Source organism: Xenopus laevis, chromosome 1S (assembly GCF_017654675.1).
Source record: "Xenopus laevis strain J_2021 chromosome 1S, Xenopus_laevis_v10.1, whole genome shotgun sequence".
Lineage (NCBI taxonomy): Eukaryota > Metazoa > Chordata > Amphibia > Anura > Pipidae > Xenopus > Xenopus laevis.
In genome coordinates this window covers 58,208,336-58,225,230 of record NC_054372.1, presented here as the reverse complement: position 1 = coordinate 58,225,230, position 16,895 = coordinate 58,208,336, and the positions used below count along the sequence as shown (strand labels likewise).

Here is a 16,895-nt window from a genome sequence, read left to right as displayed (position 1 = left end):
TAAAGATAGAGGCCCTCTATTATTCTACAAGTAACATATTATTAATATTTATTATGTAACATAATAAATCGTTATAGTATAAAACACATACAATTAAAGGGGTCCAGAAATACATGTGCAGGTGAATGACATATGCTAACTTTCGGAGGTGCTATGTGGGAAACATCAATAAACTTATATGAACAGTAGTGATGGGTCGAATTTGTTAAAAATTCAGGAAACGGTGCGGGCATCTCGTTTTTTTGTCGTGGGCGAATTTATTCGCTGGCGGCGAATCTTGCAAATTCGCGCCTGGCGAATAAATTCGCCCATCACTAATGAGCAGCAATATGTCCCTTCAAAGTAGAAGGAAAGTCTTCCACTTGGGGGTGCCAAATGTTAGGCACCCCCAAGTGATTGTATATACTTACCTGAAACCCGTGGTGGTGCTCCTATCAGCAGGAAACTGCACCGGCCCAGGGTTCTTCCTGCGAGCACCATTCTCGATCCTCTTCCGGCTTCTACTTTCTCCTCTCGGCTGTGCATGTGCAGTAAAGTGAAAAGCCGAACTTTAACTAAAAAGTTGTCTATTTCGTTCTATTGTGCATGCATCTGCCCCGGGAAATTTGAAGAAAGAAGAACCTGGAAGAGGATCACTTCGTGGTGCTCACTGGAAGAACCCCAGGCCGGTGCAGTTTTCTCTTGATAGGAGCACCGGACCGGGGTTTCAGGTAAATATATATAATCACTTGGGGGTGCCTAAAACTTGGCACCCCCAAGCGGAAGAAGACTTTCCTTATTCTTTAAGGGCCTTCAAAAAAATACATGATTAGAAGCCAGGAGGTTTCTAAAACAGGGTCATAGCTCTCTCCGCTTTCTGTTGGTGTCACTTTTTAGCTTTATAAATATACATTCTATTCAAAGTAAATATGTATCCAAGAACATTAGAAAAGCATTATCACAGAGACATGGCCTTCAATAAGGAAAGCCAGGTATTGCCGTAAAATGTATTTTTAAATTCAAATTATATAATATATAAAAACTATGTGCAATCAAGACATCACTGAACAATTTACTAGGTATAATGCCCAATCTCATATTTCTAGAAGGATCTTCAAACCTTTTAGAAATATGATTTAGAGGGCTTCATTCTTCAACTAAAATGAAAATGGTACATCCTGAAAAAGTTCTGGTTAGAAATATGACAACCTGCAAATCACTGAACTTAACAGCAAATATTTCAGTTTCATACATTTTTATACTTGAACGACTAACAAAATTCATTAGATGGAAACAAATTAAATGTGCTTTCAATGTAGAAATCTTATTGGATATATTTAACTACCTTATTGCCTTCCAGAGAAACATCATAACAGATAACAGTATATTTGTAAGTTTCATATGGTGTCATCTAAATAAAACAATAAAACAATAGCCTGGCCAAGCCTGGCTGCAATAGTGACCAGGTTCAGAGCATTTGATACCTACCAGAGATGAGAAGGGACCTTTAGAGGGGACCTGAAAGTTCAATATAGCAGAAAATGTACTTCTTGCTAGTGTATCACATGGATAAGATTTATTTTTAAATATTTCACAGTAGAGTAATTCTGAAGACTGGGAATAGATTGAATCTCTAATTGCCCCTTTAGCATTAAATACAATAAAAATGGACTTTGGTTTGCTTCTTCTAAATCTACAAATGACCACAAAGTATCATGCTTTATATTTATTCGACTTTTATATATATATATATATATATATATATATATATATATATATATATATATATATATATATATATATATATATATATATATATATATATGTTTGGACCTATTAAAATGAGAAAAGCCCATTACAATTCTGTCAGGATGATTTCTTCCTTAGCTAAAAGAGCCAAATATTTTTCCATGGTTCTTTATGTTTATTATATAATCTAATGTAAGTCACATTTGCATTTTACTGCTTTCTTGAAGAAACGTCAAAGAACCAATAATATATCTTTTTAATTGGCCAATTATATGCATGTTTGAATTCTGATTTTTTTTCTTGGAACTGCTTTCTTTTTGTAATTGAATTCTTTCCTCCAAAGATATTAAATTATTCATTGGCTAGTTCTACTCTTGTTGGTATTTGTTAAGTTTGTCTTATTCTTTCAAACTTTCTTTGAGGTTAGCCATTTCTAGCTTCATTTATCATGTTCTCCTTATTAGATTCATCAATTATTAACCATTTTAAATTGAGTTTGCCTCTATTTGGGATGCCTTGGTGGTACTGGACAAATAATATTGTCAAATTCAATGACTTTAGTCTCAAATGGAAAAACATAGCAGAAAGAGAAAGCACTAGGCAATCCTCTTAGAAATATTTTTTGTCTCTAAATGTGTAAGGGGTTTGAAATCTAAATGCATTTTCAGTTTTAATGCAAAAGAACACTTGAATTTTAGACTCCAAGTCTAGCAAGTAGCATAGCCATCTGTATAATTTAATAAGTGGATATGTTAAATTAAAATGCAGAAAGCCTTATCTTCAGAATAAGCACATTAAATATTCTTTAGAGAGGGAACTTGTGATGAAGCATAAATCAATCTGTAACAACTTTTCAATCTGTTCATACATGGATTATCTCATGGGTTATAGAAGAAGGTTTTCTTTATACCAAGAGCTTTAACTATTAATGCTATACTCAATATTTAGACCTAAACATTTCAAAACATTTTATATGTGTCGGCTACCATTGAGGTTGCTGTTGGTTGCAGAGATTATAGAAGTTTGTCTCATTCTTGCAAACTAGAGAAATAATAGACAACAGAGACTTTAAATGATAACAAAACATTCATATCTAGGATATATTGTTCAGAGGAGACTGTTGCTACTAAAAAAAATCCACAAATTTTGCATGTAGCATTTTTTTTGGCCTGAAATCAACACATTCATGCCATTAGCATAAATGTTACTAGCATACGTCATAACTTATTTGAAATAGGGAACAATGTAAAGTTAAGGTATATAATTCATGTGATTTAGTTGTATAATCACATTTACTTTACAGTGCTACGCAATATGTTGGCGCTATATAAATACATGTTAATAATAATAATAATAAGGTAACACACTCCAGTGCTTGAGTGCATATTTATGTCAGTTCCCCTTGTTTTGTCAGATCTTCCACTATTTCTCAATACATAATCAATATCAGTATTGTGACTTTGTAGACTAGTCATTTTACAGTCATTGTACTGTATATTATAGATCTTCCTCTACAACTTTGAATGATAGGAGGGGGTTGCTCTTTAACACTAATTAATTAAGTTCCCATTTAAATTTTGCACCTGGGCAGTAACCCATCAGTAATTAGGTACTTTCAGCCACCTGTAGCAAGAACAATGAAAGCAAACATCTGGAGTTTTACAGTTTTTCGGTAAAACGAGACAGATTCACCCATCACTACTCATAATTAGGGTTGAGAAACCACATTTTGACATATCCTCAACATTTCCGCTTTGCTAATCAGAAATATTTTGTCCACAACCCAAAAAAGACTTCAGAAAGAACCCCCCTCCCTAAAATTATGTTTAGGACTAAGGGGCACATTTACTAAGGGTCGAAGTGAATTCAAAGTGAATTTTCTAATTCAAAAACTTCAAAGTAATTTTTGGGTACTTCGACCATCAAATAGGCCAAAATTCGATTTGAATTGAAAAAACGTTGAATATTCGACCATTCCAACATCAAAGTACTGTCTCTTTAAAAAACTTCGAATTCGACACTTCGCCACCTTAAACCTGCCGAATTGCTATGTTAGCCTATGGGGACCTCTTAGAACCTATAGTCAATATTTGGCTAAGTCTTTAGAAGTCGAAGTTATTATATAGTTAACCATGAAAATCGTTCGACCGGTTGATTAAATAGTTTGATTCGAACGATTTCTACAATCAATCGAATGATTTTAATTCAATCGAAAACAGCTAAATTCAAACAAAAAAAAACTTTGACTATCAAATTTTTTCAATTTGATGATCGAATTTTGAAGTTTTAGCACTTCGAAATTCAACCCTTAGTAAATGTGCCCCTTACTGTATCTATCCCAAATATTACTTCTATGTGATGTAATATCAAATGAAAAAGGTTGGCACAAACTGGATCACTCTCCAAGATGTAGTTAAAAAATGTATTTATTTAGAACAACAACATCCCAAATGCCTTACGCGTTTCATGCCTTTTGGACACTTAATCATAGGCTAGACAAACAACTAGACACATGGATATTTATATTAACACTAACCAATTACATGCTGTATCCAAACTGCCAATCAAAGTCTTAAAGGCAGTGACCAGAATTAACCCTATGTTAGACTTCTGTATTTCACAATGGAACAGCAAACACAGTTAGCAAACTACACATTGTTCAATGATAGTCCATCTAAAACAATAAGTATATACATATTCTAGCCTATGATTAAGTGCCCAAAAGGCACGAAATGCGTAAGGCATTTGGGATGTTGTTGTTCTAAATAAATACATTTTTTAACTACATTGTGGAGAGCGATCCAGTTTGTGCCAACCTTTTTCATTTGATATTCTGTCACAGTGCCTTCCTGAGCTGAAGGCTTAAGGTGTGAGCACCTGGATCCCCCAATGCATTGGGTAAGTTAAACCCTCAAAAAATTTACAATTTGGAGCTTGAAGCACTATACAAATTATTTATGTATATAATCTCTATTCTATGTGATGTCACTTCATACAGAGGGTATCTTTAGCTAATATGGCTTTGGTAGTGTGTATAATCTTCAGCTGAGCACACATTCTTCTAATACAGTTTAGATATTGTCATACCATACAATTCTGGTAAACTGTTCTTTTGAATGTCTTAGAATTTAATCATTTATATTTTTCTTTCAAGTGAGATTGTATTGCTATGAGGAATAACTAAAGCAGTTTGGCTCAATTTCTTTCCTGTATGTAATAATGCAGTAATCAAAGGCTGAGGTTTCAATACCTTTCACTGTTGAAGAATAAAATGTTAGCTGAAAATGTTTGATAATGATGACAAAGATGTAAATCCAGAATTTTATAGAGCAAAGAATTTGAGGTAATGTGTTTAACACTATTCAAGCACATAAATGGTTCTCATTTAGTAAAAGGACCAGTCGATGTGAATGGCACTATGCTGTTGAGAGACAATTTATCATTATTAAAATTAGTGCTCTGTGTCAACATAAAATTTCTATTTCAGCATTTTGTTTGTGTTAACACAGCTGTTTGAAGGAGCTACGGGTCCAATAATTGAGTGCACTGTAGCATTTGTAAATGTTCAGAGATGACTTTAACTCTTAGGATTAACAAATTGTAGAGCATTATCTGTGCCTATTGTGCTTGATGATGAGCATTGAGTGGGCAGCACTGCTCACAACCTGGATGAATCATTGCTCCCTGATGTGTATTGCATGCAGAGAAAAAGGTTTTAAACAGATATACTTCAATGCTAGAATGAAACATTCAAACTTGGAAAATAAATGATTAGCACTTGGTAAAAAAATACAAAAACTTAATAAACTTGTTTGAAGTAACAATATCATAATAACAAAAGGAGTTATTCTAGTACAAAAGTTTTCAAAGTAACAAAAAGCAACTAACAATTTCAACTGGCAGATTAAAAAAAGTAAAAAGGTTGAACTTGATGCACGTGTGTCTTTTTTCAACCTAAGTTACTATGTATTTACAAATTCCATTGCGATACAAGGCATTGTTCATGATCACAACCACTGCTCTGGTTGTGTAAAAATGGACGCAGGCATTGCATGAATTAATTAAAGATACTTATATCCACTGCAGCCAGAATCAATAAGCTCAATCAGATGGTGAACTTTTAATTTTACCCATTCATATATATGCTTCTAAAGATCCCATAGGAATGAATCGAAAGTAGTGGAATTTTACTGTGGGGAGCTCCTGGCTTTGGGCACTGGAGTTTCAAACATATTGGGTTTGTTAAAGATCAAGTGGGAGCCCTGAATATAAGATTGCACTGAAGATATCTTGTGACTATGTATTGTTTTTATTATATTTCTACTTGTAAGGAGCACAAAACCCTGAACAATGACAATGCCCCACTTAAATAGACTAAACATTGCCTAATAATATGAGCAGCCACCTCATAGGCCCAGTCATTTCTCTCCAGGGTTGTATTAACACCCTAGAATGTAAAGCAATTCTACAGAACTGCACACTCTTCTCTGGTGATAATAAAACCTCTATAAACAAATTCAAGAGTCATTTCATGAACACAAGACTGTAGTCGAAAGCCTTTCATGGCCTAATCACCAAATCTAAACATAATTGGTGGACCATTATATTACATATATTGGTAGAACACTTTCACCAGATAAAACATAGCGATAAACACACTTATACATCATCTACAACTATAGATGGTTTCAACCAGATGTCAAACCACCATAATCTAATGCTATTGGCATGTTATGTTTGCTCTAGTCAGGTTTCCGTGTAGCAAGGGGCATATACTGACCCTGAGATCAAAAGCCAACAACTTTATGAGTCATTAAACCAGCATGTTAGCTCTGCCATCCTGGTATGGGAGGCTTGGGGTCAAAAACCCTTTTAAATTCGTAAGACTTCCTGCAGTCTTTGCCAAATTGTAGGTCTAGGTTTCTGGATGTGCTCTATCTGATTTAATAACAAAAATGAAATTTAGGCATATAAGTTGCTCATATGGCTAAGACATAAAAGTTTTATGTGTACCTTTGTTTTCTCAAAAGCAAATACAAGTTTTCATATCAAACAGAACATTAATATGAATTTAAAAAAATCTAATAATTTGTGAAAAAAGCGTCAAACCTCTAGGGTGCTCAAAGAGAGAATCTGCGGGCATGTTTCAGATATACTTTGTCATAAGAAAACAAATTTGTCTGAACACTTAATTCCATGTAGTGATGGAGACCATAAATTATTTTCAATTATAACAATTGCAAGGGATTCTCTAGGATGCAGTTGCGGCAACTGACCCATCCTTCTTAATGAATGAGAGGTAAAATGGATATTTACCTGGAACACTAGACAACCCAAAGGACTTTGTACTTTTGTACCTATACTTTGTGTATTTAGTTTTTTTATGTAAATGTCTTTTTCCCTCCCTTTTTGTGATTGATTCAAAAGTACTAATTGGTGATCATCTTTGTTGCTATTTGTCTTTAAATATTCCTCTATCTGTGATTCTAGAACAAGGCTTTCATCACCTGATATGTTTTTGTAATAAAGAATATTTGATTTTATCAATGCCTGTTTGTGGCATCAGTGAGTGAGTGCCTGTCCTATATCCTAGATGAGAGCTTAGACAAGTCATCTTTTTCTCTGCACTTACATATTTTCTTTTTTAAAATCACACTTTTTCTATCACAGACATACTAAATAGAAATATATCGTCCATGTTGATGTTTGGTTATTTGACAAAGTCAACAAAACACAATATTTTGTATATGCATGGCAACTGCAAGATGACAGACATATTTTTTGCTAAGCAATAGTTTTATAGTTTAGTGAATTCTCTTGAATCTGGAAACAAGTGTTTTTTGTCAACAGCATTCTCATTGGTGAGTTAACACTTAAGCTGGCCATAGACGCAAAGATCTGATTGTACGAATCGAGGATTCATACGATTTTCGGACCATGTGTGGAGAGTCCCAACATTTTTCGTCTGGTTGAGATCGGACGTTTGGTCGATCGGACAGGTTAAAAGATTTCTGTCGGCTGCCGATAATATCTCTGCATGTATTGCTGATCGTACGATTTTCAGAGGGAGACTGTCACCAGCTTTGGTCGGACATAACTTTCGTACGATTGCTGTCAGGGGCAGAACATCGGCTGATCTGTTCTTTTGTACTTTATTTGGTATGGTTAGTGGCAGGTCGGGAGATGGGGAAGTCTGATCATATGTCTATTTGTACGATCAGATCTTTGCGTCTATGGCCAGCTTTAAGTATCAATTTACATTTGTACACTGTAAACTACATGATAGTAATGATAATAGTTGTTATCCATATAATGAACCACAGACAACAGAACCTTAAAACATACAAATGGGCAAAGAATTATATCATATAATTTTTCCCATTTACCTATTCCCCCAAGAACACAAAGATACATGTAAAGTTTCAGATTGAAAGGTCACTGCTTTGCTGAGAGAAAGGCTTCTGACGCAGTACTAGCTGCTGAAAAATGTTTTTTATTACCACAACATGTTTCGGTCTCAGAGCTAGTGATGGGCGAATTTGTGAAGCGGTGCTGGCGTCTCGTTTTCGCCAGTGAATTTTTGCGCCCGTTTCGCGAATCTCGCAAATTCACCGCCCATCACTACTCAGAGCCCTTTATCAAGTAGAACAGGAATCACTGCAAAGACATACATTTATACATAGTGTGAGTAGACCGCCCACAAAGGGGGTTGTAAATTGTCCAATTTAGTTAAATTAGTCCATTACTTCATCTGTGCCTGTACCCTGTGGAGGAGTGAAAAAAAATCCAATGTGTGTCTGTATATAAATTAAAAACCTGGTACTGCTATTTGTTAGCCTACCTTAATCTTTTACACCTGAAAAGTATATCTTTTTTGCTTGGAGGAAAACCTCTTAATTTCCTATTTTCTCATTACAACTTCTCATATGCATTTTATAGTTAGCAGTTATAATATATACTTGCCCATCTTACCAACAGGTTAACAAGTATCTCCAGAAGTGCAGTCAACTTTATAGAGAGGTCACTGCTTTGATTAACATATAAGAATATATTAACAAATGGAAATAACATATATAATAACTTTATTGTTACACTTACAATGGACATCAATATATGCAGGGCTCGGACGGCAGCAGTTTTAGAGTCCCACTGAATATATCAGAAGTATCCTGAGCCTTCAAGACCAGTTGGCGTAGCTGTAATAATCACTGGAGTAAATCCCCAAATATCAAGTATTCCACCACCATCCATGACAATGTTATTGGAACCACAAACAGTGTGACAGAGATTCGCAAAATATGAAACTTGTGTAAAATAGAAAAGGCCTGGGTGTAATTAGATCATACAAGCTCTGACAAAGCCCTGGCTAAGTATCTTTGGTCTGACCTAGATAAACATCCCAAACTATTAGTACACACCCCCTGGTCAATTCAACATACCACATTTGGATTAACTATAGAGAGACTCAGGAAAGGGATTCCACTCTAAAGAGCAGATTTACTGGAGGGCGAATTGTCGGCAGCGACTGCTTCACACACATCGCTCCACTTCGCCACGTGCAAATGCGCTACGACTATGCTAATTCACTAAAATGCGAAGTTTCGTCCCAGGTGCCGAACACTGGCGACTTTTCGATATCGTTACTTCGGCAGTGTGAGCATTTCATAGCGAAGATGCTCAAGCGTTTGTTTGTGCCTAGTGAAAATTTGCTAGTGATCGTGCGTTTCGGTCAATTTGCATATGGCGAGTAATTTAAAGATGGAGGTCTTTATTATAAATGTTGCTACAAATGCTTGAGGTTACCACTTTTCTTACAAATGTCCAGGGAACCTTAATTAAGACAAGAGAGTTAATATAATACCCTACACATGAGCCCTCTGTACAATGAATGTTCCATATGTTATGAAATGTCTGGAGAAAACCGGTTACCCAAAAAAAAGTTTGTCAGCCAAATCCTTCTCCTTTAATAGATGTTAATCTCTACTAAATAACATCTTCGAAGAAAGCTCTACATTTATTAAAGCCAGAGAAATGACTTTTTGTCTTACTGACACCCAAGATAATTTTGTTCTTAGAAAGAAACAAAGCAACAGACTAATTATAGAGAGAGTGTATTTTAAGGAAAATACTAACCAGTTTAGTTTTAATAACATAAATATACATAAAAGCTTTTCTGAATATAATCAGCAATTTGACTGTACAGTAAGTTACTCATTTAGGTACTTTTCTCTGATAATCAGAAAACGGTAGCATTTGCAATAACAAAGACCTGTGCTGACCTCACATGGTGATAAAGTTATCTGTACCATTGTCAGCCCAAGGAGGTGATGTGGTCTGAACCTTTGGTCAAGTTTCCATAGTAATCATTGCCTTTGCAACCCTTCTACACTAATAGGATTTTTTTTTCCATAGAATAACAGAACATTTTACCTTTTTAGCTCAGTTAGGTTGATTCCACTGTGAATAATGCTTGACTTTATTAAACAAATGATTCTTTATTTTGTAAGTTATTGATTTGATCAGTATAACCTGATTGCTCTTTGAACTCAAAGTCAACATAATTCAGTTCACATGAGCTGAAGCAATGTTTGTGAAATTCTAGATCGAATGTACAGTATCTAAAACCCAAATTATTATACAAAAGTGATATTTTAGCAGTTAGATTATGGAAAAACATAAAATGAAAGGTGACATTTTTTAGCTCTATTATGAACAATGGATGCTGGTTATATTATTGGTATAATGTATATGGGTATGTGCCTATTGTTTAATCTTTGTGTTATTAATGGGTGACACACCAGTGACTGAAGGGCAGTGAGTTGCATCTTTCAGTTTTAATATGAGTGATATTTTTCATTAGTCTATTCATTTTTAATCATGGTTGTGAAAAGAAAATGCCAAACAAATTGAAGGACGTGGTCATTTGTTATAGTAATTAAGTTAAAAAATGTATCAAATAGCCTCTATGGATTCTCTCAGTTAGGAAATATTCTTCGTAATAGCAGCATACTATATGTAAGCCAATACACAAGTGCAATGTATTTTAATATAAAAACCTGGAAATCATGTCTGTTAGCAGCTTATTCTAGCATCACAAGTGCCACTAATGCAAATATAATTAATGTATAAGAAACGTTTCTGTGTTTGCATATACATAGTTGATTTGGGGGGTGGCATATTCCACAGAGCCTTAGATATGTTAGCTATAGACAGAAAGATCCACTTGCTTGGCCAGAATATATGAGCAGAAATTTGTCTGATTTGGCCAAAGCAAGCCTATTCGATAGTTTGACCATGGGGCCAAAATATGTATCTATAAACTACTTCCATCACCCAGCATAGACCTTGGATAGTTTTTTTTAGATCAATACCTGAACAAACCTATCCCATGTGTGATATTGATGAGTGATGTTGAACACTTATATGAGCAAGCAGGCTGCAAACTAGATTAATTCAAAAAGAAGAAGAATGAACAGTTCCAAAGCAGTAGTTACAGAACTGCAAGTGTTTTGCTCTTGAGAAACATTTTTGGAGCTGTTCATTTTTCTTCTTTTTAAATCGTCTATCTTGAGGGTGGTGCACAGACACCTGGAATCTACAGCTGTATGAACATTGAACCAGAACGTTTGAACCACAATCTCTTTAGGCTGCAGACTTGGTCAGGAGTTGGTCCTATTCAATATACACAGAATACACAATATGTTTAGAGACTGTAATATAATTATCCAGTTTATCCATTGTTCTCTGAAGCCACAATTTTTCTCGCTCCAAATGCATTAAAGTCAACGGGCGTTTTTTTCTTATGGTGACTTTTTTCTCCAAATGCATTATAGTCAATGGGTTTTTCTTTGTTATGGGTGTTTTCTCGTGGCAAATTTTTCTATGGCGAATTTTCGCTGCAGTTTTGTGGAAAACTTTACACATGGCGAAATTCGGAAAAACACTGCCTTAATATTATTTCCAAACTATTTCCATCTCCCTGCCCAGGTTGCCACGAATTGAGCTGCATACAGGTAAACATACTAGTGATGCATATTAAAAGTGCCCTCAAGTAAATTCTATTGATACAAGATGTTTGTCAATGAACCCTTTTTTTACTATCCTTAAATTTGCCGCTGCATGAAACATTGGTTACAACATAGCTAATTACCCATATTTAAGCACAACAATAAATTAGATGCTGCACAATGGGGTTGACAAGCAGTGAAATTCAATTTCTCACTGAATTTAATCTGAATTTTAAGAAGAAAGAAAGCCCAGATGAAGTCATGATTAACACATTGGTTTCCAGTCTAATAAACTGTTATAATTTTTAAGGTCTGTTCTGTGAAGAGATAATAAAGAGAAGATGTAATTTATAAAAAAAATTATACTATAAAGGACAATGCTATTTAATCTAAACATAATGTAATTTATAATTTTAATGCATTGCCTGACTTATTATTGAAAAGTCATCATGGTGGTACAGTTCTCCGATTAAAGAGGTGGTTAAGGTATCATTTGTCAGATGCATCTCACTGATTTACAGCAATTTGTAGCTAAGTCTGTAACAGAAGCGGAATGATGAATTTGTTGAGATACACTCACTTTGCATATATTTGCAGCTGGAACTCGGTATGATTGATTTAAACAATAAGCAACAATCCATTTAGGCGCTATGTTTGACATTTTGCCTGCCTAAACGTGAGATGTATAGGTTATCTTATTAGGAGCTAGAAATAGTATAAAAGTAATTAAGTTGAACTTGTTTGGAACTGCATTTCCTTTAAAGAGAGAAATCCTAACAGATGGTTTTTCTGTACACCACCAGATATTTAATTAAGGAGAAAATTAGTCTAAATAAAGAAGCTCTTTGTATGTGTTCAGCATATTGCTAGGACATTTTAGTTTAAAGGTTACTCCAAACACACACTCAGTATATATTATTTTTTGAAATAATTCACTGCTGTGGCAGATGTACTTGCCACCGTTTGCTTAACTCCAGCCGATTATGTAAGAAATTGTGGTAGGGGTCGATAGTGGACAGATCAGTGATATAAAGTGGGTAGGTTAAAGAATATTCTAAAGACTGAATAATGATTTAATTGGCTATAAGTAGTGCAAGTGTGTTTCTGAACTTAATTGTGTTTTCTATAACCAATTACTTCAGCTTTCTGCAAAGAGGCTTTTAAAATAAACAGGGGTTTTGTTCCATTAGCAGCTCAAAGAAAAAAGAAAGGAAAAAACTGTACAGGTCTTAGGTGCTCAGAAATGCAGATACAATGTAGAGAATGGGCCCTTCATTCTGTCTGACAAGTGGACAGGGCCAGATTTGAGGAAGAGGTGCCCCAAGGCTGCATGGTCCCAGCTCTGGATGATTCACAGGCACGCACCCTCCCCCGTGGCCGCATGGTCCTAGTTTTTTTGTATGCTACTTTTCCGCAAGTTTGTATCATATATACATACTTAAATAAAGAAAAGTGATGAGATTGGATACTTATGCAATCAAGCATCCCATCTGCACTTCAAAGCAAACCAGTTCAGAAAGTAGCATACTGAAAGTAACATTCAGTTAAAAAGTAACTTTTAATATTATTTGCTGATAAAAAAAACACTCATTTATAAACACACCCACTGCCCAACCAAACTGTTGGCAGTGCTGGACTCTGTCCATAAAAAATCACATCGTTAAAAACTGCAAATGGTGGACAAGTGGAGTTTCCAAAGAGGCATTCCTCATACATAGATATTAAACGCTTCAATAGCTTGGAGTACTCCATCTCCCGTTCACTCCCTTCCACCAGTGCCCGCCATGCTATAGATCTGCCTATCTACGTATGGACCGAGTGGGAGCTAGGCACCCCACTGTCCACCTATGCCAGCCCTACGAGTTTCAGCAACTAACTCAGCTTCCTCAGGGGCATAAGTGACGAGTGCACTGCATTTTCATGTTTAAATTAGGGATGCACCAAATCCAGGATTCGGTTTGGGATTCAGCCAGGATTCGGCCTTTTTCAGCAGGATTTGGATTTGGCCGAATCCTTCTGCCCGGCCAGTGTCGGGCAGAAGGATACCAGGAAAACTCCTGGTGGGCCCAGGTGTCAGTGGGCCCTCTTGCTTGGTCTATTTCATGGTCATTCCCTATTACTTTATGGGATAAAATGCTTAATAATGAAAGAATATAATAAGTAAATATAAAAGACTAGTAGAATAAAGAGATTGAGTGAGGGTAGGAGGAATAATAGTTTGAAAAATGGGCCCACGGTCTAAAGTTTTCTGGTGGGCCCCTGGCATCCCAGTCCGACACTGTGCCCGGCCGAACCGAATCTGAATCCTAATTTGCATATGTAAATTAGGGGCGGGAGGGAAATTGCATAACTTTTTGTCACAAAACAAGGAAGTAAAAAATGTTTTCCTCTTCCCACCCCTAATTTGCATATGCAAATTAGAATTCGGTTCAGTATTCAGCCAAATCTTTCACAACGTATTCGGGGGTTCGGCCGAATCCAAAAAAGTGGATTCGCTGCATACCTAGTTTAAATAGATAAGTTCTACAACCTGGGTGATCAAAATCTCACTATGTTTTCGGCCGTGACTTCCTGGTTTACGGATTACGTCACGATTGCCCTAGCCGAGAATATATGGTTCTTCTCGCTCGTAAGTGCTTCTTTCAAGTATATTGCGCATGTCATGCCAGTGTTATACTGGGAACCATGGTAATCCTCTGACGCATATTCTATCTCCGCACTACGTCCATTGCAAGGATTGATACAATTCATTAGGGAATCGCTAATGTGCAGCGTCCCCTATAATAATAGGAATAAGGCTTTTGTGAAGCATATGAGACACTTGAGTATAAACATAATATGTAACAGTCATTACCTCGCCTCTAGGCAGTGATAGTCTTACATGTTGCTATTATTATTCATTTCAACACATTAGCCAGGAAATATGAACCATAGGAGAGGGTGAAAATAAAGCGTAATATACAAATAGAAAGTCATGAAATCTGTTAGTCAATGGTACTTAGGACCCTTAATTCTGTATGGACTACAGAAATGGAGTGAAGGTAAATCCTTCATTCAACCCATTGGGAGCCTTACTGTTTACCCAGTAAATCTATTTAGCGTCACATTGCAGTAGATTCCTATCGATGTTCTACTGCAAAAAATGTCATTACCCCAAATCTATACTTTTTCCATTGATTAAGAACAAATACAACAAAACAAGTACCCTTTGTTTTAAAGGTTCAATCTGCCATTATCCTAACCCAAAACCAAGGGCCTCTAATCTGACCAATCACATTGCGCCACTCCATAGTTGTGGAGGACAACTCAGCAGGACATTGTGGCAAAGGACATTACAATACTATAAGGATTTTGGAAAGCCTTTATTTTAGGAATGAGATCATGCCATTCCATAGTATCATCAGATTACTCAATCATTGATTTAAGGAACAAAACACATACCCATTGGATTATGCCAGTCCTTGGTTTCAGAGAACTGCTTGACAGGGCAAGTATGTATAATCCATATACATAGTGGTTTACAGAGCTACAGTTATGTAGTCTACATACCTATACACCTGATTCGTTGTCCAGTCAATACTGGTATCAGGTCTACTTACCTGTAGGTCCTATGACACTGCAGTATTTGATAGCACTGGAGAAAATAGAGTTGAAGTCTGGGCAGTACATCAAAGACCGTACTCCAGCATATTGTTTCTTTCCCAAATAGGCTTTGCATAGCTTAGAAATATGTGCCATCATTGTCCTGATGCCTGATGAAATTTGCACCAATCAGGCACTGAGCACAGAGGATTGCATAATGTTGTGAAAACATGAACATTTCTGGGTGATTCCAAATTTTCAGCATTACTGTAACTAAATTTAAATTGCCCTCTTTTTTTTCCAAAAAATGAACAAGAGATGATTATATTTAGTAAGGTTTTCCCTATTTGTTTAACTCATTGTTGAAATTGTAGTCGAGAAGTTGGAAAACCTGTGCCCTAGGTAGATTGGTATAATGGTTTATACCATTATAATGGTTTATATAACTTTAGGCACAATAATTACATGAATTGATGGCATTATTTAAAGGTACTCCTTACTCTCCAACATAATTTGATTGGTGCAACTACTTTTGTCCCCCCTTAATAGTGCACCTATTAACATAGGAGTCACTATTGACTCAAAGGTGGATGTCATACCTCCCAACTGTCTAGTTTTTTATGGGACATACACAATGCAACAGCATAGCCTGCAGTCCCAGATATCCCAGATATCATAACATTGTCTTTGAATGCTATTTATAATTTTGCCATAAAAGTATTTGCCTGATGCTTTTACATTACCTTTCTTACTACCCTGTTCCTCTATGAGGGGGCTGCCATATTTGTGCAGAAATATTCGGTTAGAATTAGAAACTCTAACTGAGGTTAAGAAGGGACAGTCAGGTTGGCAAAACAGTCAGTTTTAGGAACTTAAAGTGACAATTACTTACAAAAGCAGAACTATCAGCGAAAAACGATCAACATGACCTATGGGTAACTTTTAATATAGATTAATTTTTCAAAAAGAACATTTTAGTGTCAGTATCACTTTGTCCTTTGAACTATGCACTGTATTTTTTGTATGTAGATGGTTAAAATCATTGATGTGACTGTAAGAAAAACTATTAAAAATACTGTATTAGTGCAAGTATGCCAGACCACATTTCAATAGGTGTTTAAATGGTATTTTACTCATTACATTCCATGGTTAAAATGTATCAAAATACTTACAGGAAAATTGAAAAAACAATCCAACAATTATGACCATGAAAATCAATGGATTTGTTGGATGGTTTTCTCTTTTTTTCTAAAGTCAAGCACTGCCATCTACTGATCTAATGCTATATCTGAATGTATCGCATCTAACGGACAATTCTTAATCTTTTGCAGATCAGCATCTTCATGACACATTTGTCTAATTATGGGAATGATCGTCTTGGCTTGTACACTTTTGTTAACCTTGTCAATTTTGTGCAAACTTGGACCAATCTGAAACTGCAGACTCTTCCTCCACTACAGCTGGCTCATAAATATTTTGACCTCTTCCCAGAACAAAGGGATCCATTATGGCAGGTATTTGCTAACAATTCTATTATTTTTAAATGGAAATAGAATGAAAAACTAAACTGTAGTATGA

At 35.7% G+C, this 16,895-nt stretch overlaps 1 protein-coding gene across 1 annotated transcript in view; it reads left to right on the top strand.

The window, feature by feature from the left end:
- Positions 1–16,895, top strand: part of ndst4.S (N-deacetylase/N-sulfotransferase (heparan glucosaminyl) 4 S homeolog) — a 147,446-nt gene that overhangs the window by 81,095 nt on the left and 49,456 nt on the right. Inside the window, exon 7 of the mRNA XM_018243367.2 lies at positions 16,649–16,831. Coding sequence (XP_018098856.1) covers positions 16,649–16,831 — 183 coding nt within the window. The remainder of the gene's footprint in view (positions 1–16,648; positions 16,832–16,895) is intronic.